Source organism: Brachionichthys hirsutus, chromosome 20 (assembly GCF_040956055.1).
Source record: "Brachionichthys hirsutus isolate HB-005 chromosome 20, CSIRO-AGI_Bhir_v1, whole genome shotgun sequence".
NCBI classification, from domain to species: domain Eukaryota; kingdom Metazoa; phylum Chordata; class Actinopteri; order Lophiiformes; family Brachionichthyidae; genus Brachionichthys; species Brachionichthys hirsutus.
Genome location: NC_090916.1, coordinates 8,158,429 through 8,174,161, shown reverse-complemented (window position 1 = coordinate 8,174,161; position 15,733 = coordinate 8,158,429). Strand labels below are relative to the sequence as shown.

The window sequence follows — 15,733 nt, the reverse complement described above, 5'->3', positions numbered from 1 at the left end:
GGGGGGTTACGATGATGAGCTCCGTGGGTGAACTCGCACCAGTATCAGGCGCAGTGGCTCCGGTTCACGTACCTTTTCCTTGTGTCTGCGTGGCGGCGGGGGGGGGCTCTCGGGGGCCGCGTGTCTCTTCACATCCTCCTCCATGGTAGACTTGGCATGAGGCTGGGGTGAGTGCATGTCCCGGAGAGAGGGTCTACTAGCTGGGGTCGGAACGACCTCCGGGCCACCCTCTCCTGGAGACTTCCTAAAACACACAGACGCAGAGAAAACCTGATTAATTATGTGCAGAAGAATGCACGGCCCCTTTAATAATGATAAGGAACACAGCAACGGAGCGCTGGCAGAAGTGTAGTATCCTCTTCAGCCACAAGGGGGTAGTCAAGTCATTCGTTTGTTCTCGCTACCAAAACACTAATATTTGAGGTTTAAATATAACTTGAACCCGTTGAATTGTCTTTAATCCTTCAACCCCCCCTCCCCCATCCTTACTTGCGCGTGTCTCCGAAGTCCACAGAATTGATGGTGGAGCCGGGCTTCCTCCAGCCAATCAGGTACTTGGATTGAGCTCCCTGTCGGGGGTAGAAACTCTTGGGCCCGGGTGACGCCGAGGCCTGGGATGACGGGGAGGTGGCCGAGGAGGAGGACTCGTCTCTCGGGGAGCTGTGGCCCGAGTGCCTGCCGGTGACAGAGGGGGTGGGGGGGGTGGGGGGTTACTCACCCAGGATGATGATGTCATGGGCAGAGTTTACATCATAATCCTGAGACTGAAAATTATCCAGAGTAAAAAAAAAAAAGCAAAGAGTCGTTCTTTTAATTCATCCTTTGCAACAATAACGGAACACAGATTTAATCTGGACAGATTAAATCCAGGTCATGAACTGTAATTCTAAACTTCCTCAAACAGGAAGGAGAGAAACATTCGCGTTCCCACAGACCCAGACACCAGTTCAAGCTGTGAATAGTGGGACACGTGTTCCACATTTCCTGAGCCGTAATGTGGAAAGATAAGAGGGAGTTTAAAATCACTCTCGCTCTTGGTTTCCAGGAATGAGGAGGTTTTGAGCGAGAGTTCCCCTCAGGCTAAGAAACAAGAAAGTTAGAAACATTCTGTCAAGCTAGATTACAATGTGGAGGATGTAAACCGGCTCAAACCTATCAAATCAAGCTCATTTCTGAATATTTGGGGGGGGTGTCCCATTGGCTGTGTGGGTGTGGCCATTGGTTAAAACGTCTTGTCCCTTTCAAGGTCACAGAATCCGAAGTATTCTTTCCAAGCTGCACACTGATAGCACTGCTCCCTCACCGTTCTTTGAAATGAGCACGGGATGCTTACATTTGAGCCGTTTCACCAAAGGGGGAGATTTATCTTACCTTAAAACCTCCCTTAAAAGCCTCCCTTAAAACCTCACGTTGTGCTCGGTTAATTTGCCTTTATATGGCCACAAAATGACAGACAGACCTCGAGTGTTCGCTCAGACTGTAGGTGCTGCTGTCTCTGACGAGGAGATGGGTAGGGGGGGTTCGGCCTGTCCCGTCCACGCTCCTCTCTCCTGGGGGGCCCGGGGACTCGGCTGCAGCGGGAGACCGCTCCAGCATCCTGCGGCCTCCCTCCGTGGGGCTGTGCCACGGGGACACCGTGCGATCCCTGCTCTCTCTGCCTCCGCTGGGGGCCAGCAGGGAGGCGGTGCTGCCGTGGTGAGAGTGGGGGTGGGAGTGGCGCGAGGCTCCGTAAGAGCTGGTGTCGATGCCGCTGTCTGCCGACGCCCCCTGCAGGTAGCCTCCTCCCCCGAGGCCGTTGGGCTCCGTTTCGGCCTGGTCTCCGCTGGAGCCCCCGCCCGCTCCCATCTCGTACCACTTATCGCTGTCGCTGTGGCCCCCGCTGGAGGCGGTGCTGGACAGGGTGTTGCTGCTGGAGTGCCCGGAATACGGCCCGTCCGACTGCAGATCAAGTAGACGGTGTTAGCGATGACAGGCGATCTCTGAATGACTGTAACGCACCAGATGGCTGATGTACACAGAATGGAATGTTAGCATATGCTAACAGAGTTAGCTGTGCGTGATTCAGACGGGTGGAAAGCCTGACCTGGCTGCCCTTCTTTGGGGAGAGATGGATGACCTGCTCCTGCCTCTGGATGCGGGGCGCTCCGGAGTAGCCCTGGCCGGACTTGGAGACGGGCGCTTCTGCAAGAAGAAGAACCAGTAAGAAACCAGCCGGGGTTGGTGACGAGCACCTAATCGTCAAAAGTAACACCCCCCCCCCCCCCCCCCCAGGTGGTTCCTACTGGGGTTGTTTGTTCTGCGCCGAGTGATGGAAAGTACGTTTGCGTCCTAAAGCAAAAGTCGGGGACTGTTGCGTAATTGTCGAGACGTTACACAACAAGACATACAGAGTAGGCTAAGCTAACGACCACGGCGCCGAGCGGGAGCGCCACGGGCGGCGTCATCACATCTGCCGGGTAAAAGTACAACAGACGTGTAGTGAGCTCCCGTATCTCTCTGAATATTCATTACTGTGTAAAGTACCCACCGGGGCTCTCTGTGCTAATTAGAAGGAGCAGCAAATGTACATTCACTCCGTCTATACCCAAAGCGTGATGGAACATTTGATTCTTTGCACTGAAACGTGATGAAACGGAAGCGGGATTGGCCCGCAGCTTGTGTTAATGTCTGCTCTCGGGTTTATTACGGCGTCAATCAAGCATGAATGAAAGGAAAATAATGACAAACCGCCTTTTTCTGCAGCTCTCCAACCGACGCATGAAACAAAACGGATCAGATATGCTCTTAAATGATGAACGCACGTGGATGCAAACCTTACTTGTGACACATCAAAAGCTAAAGCAAAGTCCGGTTTGGGTGCAATCGGGAATGAGAACCGAGTATTCGACCCTCGGCAAAGACTCGCGTTTTTGTCTCGACAGAGCGAAGCCACATCATCACTGTTGAAGACTAAACGGTCAAGGGAGTAAAAAATGAAGGACGATCAAAGCCCAGAAACCCAAACCACAAAGGCAAGCGTTTTGTTTTTAACGTCTGGACACTTGGCTGACATCGCCTGAACCGGCCCGGTCCGCATTGCTCCGCTCTGACCAACGAAGACACGACTGCTCCAAACAACCGCAAAATGAGAGAGTAGGATTCCCCTCTGATCGCGGCAGTCGAGCGTGCGGGCGAAAGTCGGCCGGTCAACAATCAACCCGGAGCAGCTTCCTGCTGGGAATCCGAGCAGCAGCAGAAGAGCATGCGGCCTTTGTGGCGTTCAAAGACGGAGCTGGTAAACAAGAAGAACCCCCCCGAAGCCAGTGTTCGAGCAAATAAAAAGATGAACGAGAGGCCAGTATGAAGTGGAATGTAAATGGAAACTGGCTGGAGGAAGGAAGGAAAGACACGGAAAGAAAAGCGTGCTGAAAGGAAGGAATTTATCCCTTCCATTTCTCCTTTTTAAACTTCAGAGAAGAGAAGAGCAAAAGCTCGTACTTAAATTGCAATTGCTGATCTATTTTTCCCCCCTCCTCTGTTTGCCTCATTAGCTTCCCACCTTTTTGGTGTCTGCAGAGACATTAAGACATTCTTTGTAAAGACGACATAATTCACGGCGAGGAGGACGGGGAGGGAGACGAGTGCTTTTTAGAAGCAGCGTGGCTGCCGTCGGAGTCGGCATCTCATCTGAGGAAGGAACATCTCTGTCACAAACAGAGGAGGAGGAGGAGCACACACACCAACACACAAAAACACACACCCGTCACTTCAAAGCTTTGAGAAATGCAGATAAACATGGGAGATCTATTTCCTGCGCTACGCCTCCCTCCCCAGGAAGAAGTTAAAAATCAGCCGAGTGTTAAACCGCAGCACATTCCTCTTAAGTTTGCCGTTGAGACATTATTTCTCCAGGAGTTGCATCTACCTGTGGATCCGCGTTCGACTCCTCCCCCTTCATCCATTCGTGACCAATTGGGAGTGGATTTTCCACCGGCGCCGCCCTCGCCGACTATCTCACGTCTCTCCGCAGACATGGGAGAGTGGCGGCTCCCCACAAACCTGAGGAGTGAAAACACAAGCACGCAATTGATCAAATCAAGGAAATACATTTCTATGGACGGATAGTCAGAGGCCGTCTGTTCAGAACCGTCTCCGCCTTACTGTTCAGGCATGGATTTCTGCCTCCAGTGGGCCGAACTTCCGGAGGCGTCGCTGGAACAGGACAGGTTGCTGGGAGAGCTGCGATTGTGAGGGGAACGCCCCAACGCCATCGACGAGGCCAGGCTATAGCTCTCGCCACCAGGGGACATCCTGGAACACACAAAGACAGGAAGTGGGAGAACTCACAGGCATGTGAAGGTGCATTTATTGGACGGTGAAATGAAAACAGCGAAGCAGTGGAGAACCCCCCCCCCCGGCGAGGGCATTCGATTTTGAAGGGCTCCAACCTCTTGGTGTCCAGGGGTCGGCCGTCGCTGCTGACGCTGCGTGGGATGACGGCGCCCCTCTCCAGCCGCTCGGCTGACAGCGTCTTCCCCACGGAGCTGCCCAGGCTGACGGCCCGGTTGGGGGTGTGGGGCTGAGGCGAGGCGGTCAGTGACTGCTGGGGGCTGCTGGACGTCCTCTGCCACTTGTTGTTGTTGCTGCGGAAGGGGAACTTGTATTCAAAGGAGCCGCCGTCGCCGCTGCTCCCCTTGTATTCCGACACCGGCGCCCGATAGAGCTCCGAGCAGCCCCTGTGGGAGGACGGGAGGCGAAGGAAAAAGCATCCCGTGTTCGTTAGCATGTTAGCACGTTAGCAAAGAAAATGCATAATAACATTCCATCTCTCCCTACCTGCGCGGGGTGGCGTCATCGTGTGGTGGGATGATAACAACGCGTACCGTCACCGAGGTCCTCAGGAGGTCAATCATCTGTTCATGGGTCAGCGTTGCCACGGCGACTTTACAGATTTCTACCAACCGGCTTCCCTGTCGCAGTCCCGCCTGCCAGGCGTAACCGTACGGCTCCACCTATTAGCAGCAAGGTTTGATAGCGTCATGCTTCGGTCCGAGAAGGCTGATGAAGCCCGTTCTGGTTTAACGTGTTCTACCTCGCGTTACCGGCAACGTATAGAACAGATACCTCGGCCACGATGCCCTCGTAGTTCACGTGGAAGCCGAGCTGGCCCAAGCCATTCCGACGAAGGGTCATCTCTGACGTCTCGCAGCCCTTCGTCAAGAACTGGACAAGAAGGAGGACAAGAGAAGGATCAGAGGAGCGAGACTCCAAGAGGAGACGGCGACAAAGGCAAGAACAGAAAAATGGCCGCGGCTCAGAGGCCCAGTTAAATTTGCATAACCTCTAAAAGCTCTTTTATGTGTAGAAACCGTTGTTTGAAAAGAATTCATTCGCTAATGGCTCTGAAAATGCGTAGTTCTGCACATGTGTGTGTCTGTGTGCGTGTGTGTACATGCTCAGCGCACATGTACAGATGCTTCCTCTCGCCAAGTTGGGGAAGAGCCTTAAAGTGAGCCCCGAGAGATTTACGGCCACATGTAAAGATGAATTAGTGCTCCAGCGTCAGTGGTAAACATCTCCACGCGATGCGCGCGCGCTCAGGCTCATTTTACTGTGCCTCTTCCTGCGCCTCCCTAACGACGAGGCTGGCGGCTTCGGGGTGCCTCGCATCCCTGTCTGAACAGGAGGTTACCAATGGCTCTGTGGAAGTGTGAATACGCCACGATGAAGACCGGCACCCGAGTGGAATTGTTATGATGCTCTCTGATGTCTGAATGCGAGCGTGGGAGAGGAAGAGAGCGTGAGAAAGAGAGAGAGAAAAAAGGGAACAAGAGGAAAAAGAGAGCAAAGACAGTAGAGGGAAAGAAAGAGAGAAAGCGACTCCAGATTAACACCAGATGCATGAACGGCATCATGGAAGTGACACAATCATGCGCAGTGTGCTTGTTTTGTACGTTTTATATACCCGTCCAGGTCGCACACACGGCTTTGAAGTTAGGTTGAAGCTGGGGGAATCAATGTATTTCTAAAGCACCGATGATTACGTAAGAAAACGCTTTTTTTTTTTTCCACCTCCGGCTTTTTTTTCCCAACCAGTTCCCATGGAAACAACCGAGGAAGAGCTAGCGCCATTACGCTCTGTGTGCAAGCGTACGAGCCACTGGGAGTATATGTTGTCCAGATACGTTTCTGAAACGCCCCTAATAAACGGAGACGAATAATGAGGAAGCCGTTTTGGCAAGCAGACACAAAACCGTTGTCATTCTGGCAGACTGACGGCCAACAATAAATATAGTAAGAGGCAGCGAGCGGGCCGGGTCGGTCCGAGCAGAGAGCAGCCTTCAGCCAGCTGATCCGCTTTCTCGGATTGACGGCACGCGTGAACGAAACATTCGTCGTCTCAGACAGGCTTGTGATTCCAAAAACACCCGATGACCAGAGAATGGTGACGGGGGATCGAGCCGAAGCTGTGCCGATGATTTATGTCACGTCACCAAGGAAACCTTATTTTTAGTTTGAATATGTAGCCGTCGTAACGTGAGCCATGACGTGAAGCAACTTTTTAAAAACGTCTAAAAGTGAGAACGCATTTCATTTTCAAAGCACTGTGCGCACACACTTCGATCTCACTGCATATCTGTGTGTGTGTGTGTGTGTGCGCGCGCGCGCCAACCTCAAGACGTTTGACCACCTCCTTGAAGTCCTCAGTGTTATTACTGATACTCCTTAGAGAGACGCTTTCTCCACGTTCGTAGAAAATCCGCAAAGACGCGGGGCTGCTGAGTGTCCAGCCAATCACATCCTTAGTGGCGCAGTTGAACACCACGGCCTTGGCCTCCTGGTCCACCAAGATGAGAAAATCGTTAGAGATGGCCATGAGGGCCTCCAGTTCCCCGGCGGACCCATGATCCTCAGCGTGAACTTGCCAGGTCACTGCCCCCAGGCTGCGCAGCTCTGCCCCTCCGTACGGACGGCTTTTTTCTTTTTTCTTGTGGGCCAGCGAGATGAAAGGGAACTTCCCAGAGGGGTCAATTGGCGTGCTGGTGGTGTGGCGCTCCGCCAGGTCGCGGAGGTATTCCTGGCGCGTTCGGGTGGCCATGGCACGGAACTTGTGCGACTTGTGGGCGGCGTTTTCTGCGTCGATGACCTTAGCAAGCAAAAAGTCTCTGAACACAGAGGACTTGGGAAAGGTCACGCCTTCTGGGATGAGGGGGCCGAAAGAGGGCATGTCTTTGGAACGGGTGACCGCCACGCTATAGGGAGAGACCGAGAGGAGACAATGGTGAATAACGGAAGAGAAACGTAGAGGATAAGTGATGCCGACTGATCATTTGTTCCAGTCGTGACCAGAATTTTGACCAACTTCCGGCCATTCCAAAATGTTCTGCTCCCAAGCTTTGTAAATCTGACAGTGGGGGGGGGGGGGGGGGGTATGGATGTGAAAGAAGGACAGCGTGGGGGGAGTCAGACAAGATGGGGAAATGGTGCTTACTGCGAGAAAGTCTCTCTGTCTCCACTAACTGGAAAAAAATAATAATTTTGTCACGACGTTGAAAGATTGGTGACAAAGCAAAATATTATCTGATCTAAGTGGATTTAAAACCGTAAAAGTCAGTCAACCGAGCAAACCAATTACGGCGTGCACAACGTTATCAGATCAAGGAGTCACCTTTATCTGCATCAGTGAAATGTTAATGAATTCTGTGCTGCAGTTGGAGGACGTGAACAAAATGACATGAAAAACCTAAAAAAAATAACTACATTAAAGAAACCAATTATGATATACACAAATTTATGGTTATTATAATTTTATTACTACATTTCAGAGAAGACGACAGATTATTCCCCATTAATGTACTCGCATGCTTCCGCTGATGCTATTATTCAGACACTCCAAAAACCCAGTACTCCCAACCTGCCCAATATCAAACGCCAGACAGACAAAATGACTGACGCCATGGTGAATACAGCGGCGATTAAGCCTCGCTCAAAACATCACACCGACAGCACTTGTACTGATTTCAATCATCTGTGAGTCAGTCAACCTGACAAGTGGCTTAATGCAGGACCGATAAGTGGTGGAAAGAGTTACGGCAACCACAGAACAAAAGCAAAAGCATTAAAACACCGGATGACATAACGAGACTGAGGGAGAAATTAGGGTTGAGGGTGCGAAAGCCGGGGAAAATGGCAATGCAGTGTAATTAGGATTGTGGGTCGGTGCGGCCGCCGTGTGATCTGCATGGCAGGAGGTTCAGCGCGGAGAATCTAAGAGCACAGCTTGTGGTCTTATAAATATCTCATGTGGGGGCTGCTCCACTCGTCCAGTATCAATCACCTGCAGCCCACGGAGCAAAGGTAAGAAAAGAAAGATATTGTGCTCTGGTAATTAGAGACATGAGTCATTATAGGGCAACACGTACTTGCATTGTAAACCATAGGGAGACTACCAGTATGGATTTTTTTTTTGCAGTTGATACAGAAAATTACTGGTTTCCAGTGACAGATCCCCGTAAAATATTGGTGCAGCAGTTTGTCATGAGTCATGAGTGTGACAGCAGCGGGCTGCACCTCTTTGTGTTACTGACAGAACACAAAATAATTGGAGGCTTTGGTGCGCCAGGCTGCGTGGAAGCTGCAGGACCAAAGTCAAAGAAAGCCGTTTGGCTTTGCGTGAAAGACTATGCAGGCGCTATTGTTTCAGTAATGGGGGGGGGGGGGGGCACCTGATAAGACATTTAATACCTGAACTCTTTGGAACATAATTTATGTTTAATGAGCGACAAGGAAGGACAGCCGAACCCTGAATGTGTTTCTGAACCGTCAGCGAGACCAAAAGCGCTTCAGAGTCTTTCACTCGATAGTACGACTCGTAGTCAGACTCCCTGCAGTGTCTGAGACCAGCTTTACTTCTGAAAACTTGTCCTTCCACGTTTTTGGATGTGAGAAATTCAGTCAGAAAGCCTGATTTACATTCATGAATAAAAGAGTATTTGCTCTATATTCACTCCGCTGCTGGGCGCTTTGTTCTTGCATGCATGTGTTCTTGCCCAGCAATGAATCGGCACATGGGGGGGGGTTAAAGCGTCACACAATGTGCTCAAACAGCAATTAAAGCAGCCATTAGTGTGAGGGGGGATAAAAGACAGCAGGCAAGATAAGTGAGAGCAAATAGACAACGAGACAGAGGAGTGAACGAACAGAGAATGACGTGTTCTCTGCAGAACAATTCAAACAGGAAGTAGAGTATTCATCATTGGTTGAAAATAACTGGGTTTATATTCCATATTATAAACATTTAACAAACTTACAATGGAGTGTGTGTGTGTGGGGGGGGGGGGGGGGGGGGTCAACACTCACTGGGGTGATTCTAGGATCAGATATTTCACGCGGAGACGGTAACAAAAGCGTTCAACCCCAGAGTTAAAAGAGACTTCCTTCTTGGATCACAATGAAGAAAATGTCCATATATGGGCGGGCGCGTCTCACCTGTAGGAGCTGTTGTCAGAACACGGGTTATGAGCGCGCACAATCACAAAAACATGCTGGAAGTGCGAGCGGATGTTCTTAGGGGTGAAGGGGAGCGCCCCGGGTTCCTGGAACACGATCGTGACGATATCATTCCCAATATGACGCTTCCGCAGCAACTGGAAAAGACACAAGGATGGTCATTTTAATTTAGAATAAATGACATGTGTAGAAAATATAGAAAGACAACGTCCAAGTCAAACCACAGTTAAATGAAAACTAAATTAAGAAGGGTTCTTTTCAGCATTCATAATGTAGTTAGTGAGCCGAACTCTATTGAAATAACGTACCTGCTGTTTATTGTTGGGCGTGTAGGGCAGCATGGTGGACACATGGAACATGATTTCATAATCCTTATACGTGGTGTACAAGGAGTGCGTTCCCGTGGAGTCAGCTGAGGGGGACAATTAAATTTAAAAAGAAATGTCATGCTTTAGAATAAATAAAATAAAAAACAAAAGTGCAATTAATAATGAATTAACATTTGTTTAAAGAGCAGTGGTATTAGACATGGAAAACTGTTTAATTAAAGTCCTGGAGCTAAAACATTTCTAGATCTCATGTTCTGAATGCTAGCGCTGATCAGCCCAGTGAGCTCAGAGGCGTCAACGGGTCCTGGTCCTAAAGAGAACCGCCCACACAAAAACAGCAAGATCAACTACATCAGTTACACGCTTTCTACAAAGATAACTGTTTTTGGGGGGGGGGGGCGTACATCTGCTGAACAACCAGCGTTTCGCGTGTATTCACATACTCTTGGTGTCCAGCTGGGCCCTGTACTTGGTGAAGCCTTTGAGCCGAACTCTCTCCCCCAGCAGATGAAGGAACTCCTCCAGGGCTGCTCCAGCCGATTCGTTGTTGTACATCTCCTCCTCGCTGCTCTGGCCCGCCATGCAGTACATCACACCCACTTTCCGCTGGAAGCTCAGCTACAGACAGGAGAATAGAGCGAAGTCTTAAGGGTGATAAATTATGCTAAACGCATCAAATGAGAACGATGACGATATGAAGTCTGACTAAGGGTCTCCTTTTTTTTTGTAAATGGGATTAAAAGGAGCAAAAAAAGAATTCATAGATAAGAGCAATCAAAGGAACTAATCAAAATGGTCCATCCTGAATCAGTTTCTCCCGTCTCCTTACCCCTTGCTCGTCGAGCTTCATCAGCTGCTCGGTGACCTTTGGCGTGTTGAGAGCCAGTCGTAGGCAGTGGGCGTTGAGCTCAGGCACCAGGTATTCCAGCACCTCTTTGAGGGGCAGCCCGCGAGCTAAACCGTGCTTGGACGTAGAAGGTACTGCATCTTCCAGGATGGAGCCCCTCAGGGTGTTAAGCTGCAGAGAGCACAAAGAAGGGAACAAAAAGAACAACGGATTATAATACTGCAGCTCTGTAGAATACAACCATGGTCAAAAGAACACAACTACATTTAATTTGGGTTCCTCTGTTTAGATCCACTGCAGTTTTATAAATGGTGGTTATAACTTTTTTGGGAAAACCTGGCCTTCGACCTGTCCTGTGAAAATGACATTTTGTGCAGAGTTCCATTAAACCAGATTCAAGAGAAACTGGCCTCTGAAGGCCTGTGGAATATAAAACAAGTGATGACAGCAAAAGCAAAACTGTTGCTACAAATAAAACAAGGAATTATGTAAATTCATTCATCATTATATTTAATTCATCGCAAAATTCATTCCTAACGCTTCATGTATTAACTTTAACCTTGAGGCCGGATACTGAAAATGCGCCCTCAATTATATTTTAATATACACACTGACACGTAATAAATGGTGTGTGGACATCACTTTAATTTGTGGCCAAATGAAAGTGCCATGAATGTATTAACTGGACATTAACTGTGACTACAACCATTTGATTCATTTTATTAGTCATTGTTGGTTTTGATGTAGTACAAGCAGTGTTAAAATGTGCAGGCAAGCGGGACCAAAGATAAAAACGTTATCTCAAGTCGTATACAGTAGCTTTATTTTAGTTTATGGTTAGTTACGCAGCACACGTTGCCGCACTCAGAGCCGAGGATACTGAACACTGGCTTAAGACTTACCATATATTGCTAAATACTATTAGCATACCCCTCAGCGATCTCTAGACTGAGAGTAAGTTGTGATGACACCTGACGAACGGAGCAAGAAAATTAATTTTGCAGCATGAGGACTCTTTTGAAAGGGCAATCACGGCCAATCTCAGCCTCACCGAAGGAAAGATTTGGACAGTGTTCCGCGCAAGTACAGAGAACACGATGTGCAGAGAACCGTCTGCCCACGTGAGAAAAACAGGAAGCATGTATGTTTTGCTGCTGTGGGTTCCCTGTGAAGACCTTCGGACTAAAACAAACTAGATGGGGGGCCTTCATGAATAAATCAGGAGGACTTGTAGTGGGGCCAGGACCTGAATATCTGCCACAGTGCAACACAGTGAACATGTGTAGTGTTACCGGTGCTCTAAGGTGTTTCCCTGACCCGGCGCTGCTGTCCACTCAGTCAACAGCAAACAGTAATTGCCCTCAGTGGACATTTGGACATATCCCTTCAACCTCTTTTCATCCCACTCACTCCCACACAGACACCTACGTATGCATCGATAAATCTACTGCTCTCTGCTCTTAAAATAGCGATTAGAGAGAGGCGAGAGAAGGGAAGAAAATAGAGTAACACACAACACAGTAGGTCACGCATCATCCCTGGAGACTGAAAGGGCTGTTACTCATGGTGCACTTCAGCATGAGTGCGATGCATTTTTCTCCTCTACTCAAATACTTTTGGTGCTATTTTAGTCTTGTTTAGCTGTGAAATGGCACAGCTCAGTGCTTCAAAGATGAAGGCTGACAAAGATGGTGGGTGGGCGTTCAGAATGAGGACATGGATCTCTGGCTCTACGGAGACCATAGGAGGAAATGGTAGCAATACTACAGGGATGAACACAAGATTTCTTAATCACACTTCAGATGGAACACTGTGGGAAATCTACAGGGAGAAAACAAAGTTAATGAAGCAGAGGCGCGTCCGTCCACTTCAACGCACCTCACTGGTTCGGAAGATGACCCTGTAGTTGTACTGCTGGCCATGCTCCTTGTGTTCGTCCAGCTTCTCCCTTCTCAGACTCACCGCCACTGGACCCAGGTTTTCATCCACCCCCAGGTAGTTCCAGTGTTCTAGGGATAAGGAAGAAAACTTAATGCAGGCATATATGGGACACAATGAATGAGAGAAGGACGGGTAAGCCCCAAAAAATGTATTCCATCCATCAGAAATTATACGCATGGAGTTTCAGCCTTCAGGGTTCTCTTGATCAAAACTTTATTTATGTATGAAGTGATATGGTACGGAAGAATTGCGTTGCTTTTACTGTTAAATAACGAGCACTCATTCGACTGAAATCTACTTGGAGTGAGACGAAAAATTTATATGTAAAACAGGAAAGAGTCAGAAGTCAAGAACCACGACCGCACCGTCATATTAAGCTCACCTCTGAGGTAGAAGTACTTTCGGTAGTAATAGGCGCCGAGGTCAACGTGCTCCACGATGTATCTTTTAGATCTATCAGCATGTTGGCTTGGTCCGTCCTTGGACGTCTCCAACACGGCCACACCGGCATTGGTAAAATGAGTAGTTAAGGTGGCGTCCAAGAGTGCCTCCTCGGTACCGGCAGAAGAATTGCTCGAGCTTCCGCCGCTACCTATGCTGCCCTGCTGAAGGATGGAACACAAGAAAGCAAAAGAGTCAGTGAGAATGTTTGCAGCCCGTCATTTATGAAACATGTAGCACAAAAACATACCTGCTTAGCAGGAGAGATGTTCCTCTCACCCTCTCCCCCAATCTCATTCCTGAAACAAGGACAACTGAGCACCAGCTCATTGCTTTTGTCATCACCAGGGTCCAGGGCGGGATTGGTGCAATGTCCACCCATTCCCTCTTTGCTCAGTTCCTCTTGTGAGCCACAGGGTGACCCATACACTCCGCTCTGATTGGACGAGAGGGAGGACGTGGCCGAAGCAGAGGCAGCGGCGGCGGCTGAAGCGCCGGTAGTTGTGTTCTTGCGTTTGGAGCCAGAGTGTCGACTTTGGATCGCCTCATTGAGGTCAAAGAGTAAAGACTGGACATCAAAATGGGAAAAGCCTTTTTGACACAGCCACGGTTTGGAAGCTGGGCCGCCCTCCTCCCCTTTGCCCCCGTCTTCTACATCAGAACCAGCCCTCGATGTGTCCCCCTCCACCTTCACGCTGCGCAGCTTACGGAATATTGACTCCCCACCTGTCTCCGACTTTGACCTCCTCTTCAAGTGCTTTTCTCGCTCCTTCAGACGACTGGCGGGACTACCTCTGGCTGGACCTGAAGGTCCATCCGGCAGGTCCAGGGCAGCCTGTTTTATTGGAGCCACAGTTAGAAGTTCCGTTAGCCTCTCTGGAGCTGGGCTTCGCTGATCAGGGGCCTCAGAGGACTGGTATCCCTTTAGCATGTCAAAAAAGCTTTCGCCTGACACGCCATGTTTGTCAATGGATGAAGTGCTGCCATACTCTCGGTGCATAGGCGTCCATCCAGAGAAAGACCAGCCCTCATTGCCGTCACCATCCAGCTCGCTAATAGTTATATCACTGTTACTGCGTTGGCGGATGCGCCTCATGCCTTTGCGAGGCGATCCCAGATAGCCATCAGGCGACAGGAAGCGGTTGTCTTTTCCCTTGCTTTGCATCTTGCTTTTTAGAGTGTTGTGGATGTTGCGCAGCATGGACGAGTCCTGTGGGCTTATCAGGTGGCCCAGCTTGGCAGACAGATTACTGTGGGACGAGCTAGCAGACCCCATTCCTCCTCCGCCGCCGCCAATGCTGCCACTTCCTCCTCCACCGCCCCCGAGTCCAAGTCTTTCTCTATCTCCGCTTCCTGATCCTGAAGAGCTGGTGGTGTTGGTAGAGCTGGGAGAGTCCGTTTCCACAGTGATATGCCAAACACCCCCCCCTCCGCCATCTTTCCGTGGTGGCCAGTCAGCTACGCGAGCCCGGACACCCATTTTAGGGACACCGGGATTGGTGCCAGTGGTGGAGGAAGATGAAATGTGGGCACTCTCACTGCGGGGTGGTGGCGCCCCTCCATTGGGTAGCCTCAGACGGCGAGTATAGAACTCATCGGTAGCTGGCACCGAGCCCCCAACCGAGCGCTCAGTCTGAGAACGCTTTAGACTGGTCATGATAGACACTGGAATGGGTGTAGGGAGGGGAGATGGGAGGGGAAGGCAGGGATGGGCTGCTGATTGGTTTAGATCAGGGTTAACATAATGCCCACTTAGTGAAAGGATGAATCTCCGGAAAACATTTGGGGCTACAAAAAGAGCAAAGGACAAGCAGATATGAATATGTTTCATTGTCAATTAATTCATAAATCAGCACAACAAAGTAAAAAGAACATCCAAACACAGGATGTAAACACACATCACAACTTTAGTTCAAGACCTGAAGTCGCTGTACCTTAGAGAAGACGTTTGATGAAATGTTAGTGGTGAATTTTCACCAGAAAGCCGTCTGGCATTGCAACCCCGCAACAAGAAAGCTCAATTCATCTGGAGGTGAACCAGCTCAGCAACTGAGAAAAGCAAAAGAGGTAGAAAGAAAAGCCAGAATAGAAAAGGAGGAATTAGACACCAATCAAGAGAACTCAATATCACATTATCCTAATTTCAGAAATAATAATTATGTCTGCTCTGTCGAAGACCCTCCCAAAATAATCATCATTATGTCATCGGCAAAACTGCATTTTATCTCAACTAAAAGAACTATGTTCCTTTAAAAAAAATTTATTACAACTCAAAAGTACATCAGCAAAAGTCTTAAACTAACAACACGGTTTTCCATCTTAAGCCAGACACCTGTGAAATCTTAACTACCTGCGGAATACATTTCTGTATTTCCTCAGAGGAGAGGGAAGTGCTTTTTAATGAGAGCTGGAAAGAATACAGTAAAAACAGGGAGAAAGAGGTTTATACTGCATTTTAAGATGGAGGAGTGGGAAATGATGCAAATCGAAGTGGCGTCTTGAGACTCTGCTTCCACAAAGCACCAATTACATCGACAGAGACTTGGTAACCTTTAGCGGTGTCTAAATGAGGTCAATTCCTGAGATAAATACGTAGCACTGCTCGATGCACCAAAAAGCTGCAGAGGTTTTCTGCCTGGTTGATGACAGAGGAAATTAACTGAAGAATAACTGGATATTAATCTCA

The 15,733-nt window shown here is 49.2% G+C and overlaps 1 protein-coding gene across 1 annotated transcript in view; it reads right to left on the bottom strand.

Annotated features, from left to right (window-relative positions):
• Positions 1 to 14,704, bottom strand: part of sipa1l1 (signal-induced proliferation-associated 1 like 1) — a 15,251-nt gene extending 547 nt beyond the window's left edge. The window contains 18 exon segments of the mRNA XM_068754098.1: positions 73 to 244; positions 490 to 713; positions 1,456 to 1,938; positions 2,084 to 2,181; positions 3,905 to 4,038; positions 4,141 to 4,290; positions 4,428 to 4,715; positions 4,816 to 4,991; positions 5,104 to 5,202; positions 6,653 to 7,232; positions 9,469 to 9,626; positions 9,798 to 9,901; positions 10,262 to 10,436; positions 10,648 to 10,836; positions 12,544 to 12,674; positions 12,989 to 13,208; positions 13,298 to 14,406; positions 14,470 to 14,704. Of these exon segments, the coding sequence (XP_068610199.1) occupies positions 73 to 244; positions 490 to 713; positions 1,456 to 1,938; positions 2,084 to 2,181; positions 3,905 to 4,038; positions 4,141 to 4,290; positions 4,428 to 4,715; positions 4,816 to 4,991; positions 5,104 to 5,202; positions 6,653 to 7,232; positions 9,469 to 9,626; positions 9,798 to 9,901; positions 10,262 to 10,436; positions 10,648 to 10,836; positions 12,544 to 12,674; positions 12,989 to 13,208; positions 13,298 to 14,406; positions 14,470 to 14,704 (4,725 nt within the window).
• Positions 14,705 to 15,733: the final 1,029 nt, after the last annotated feature.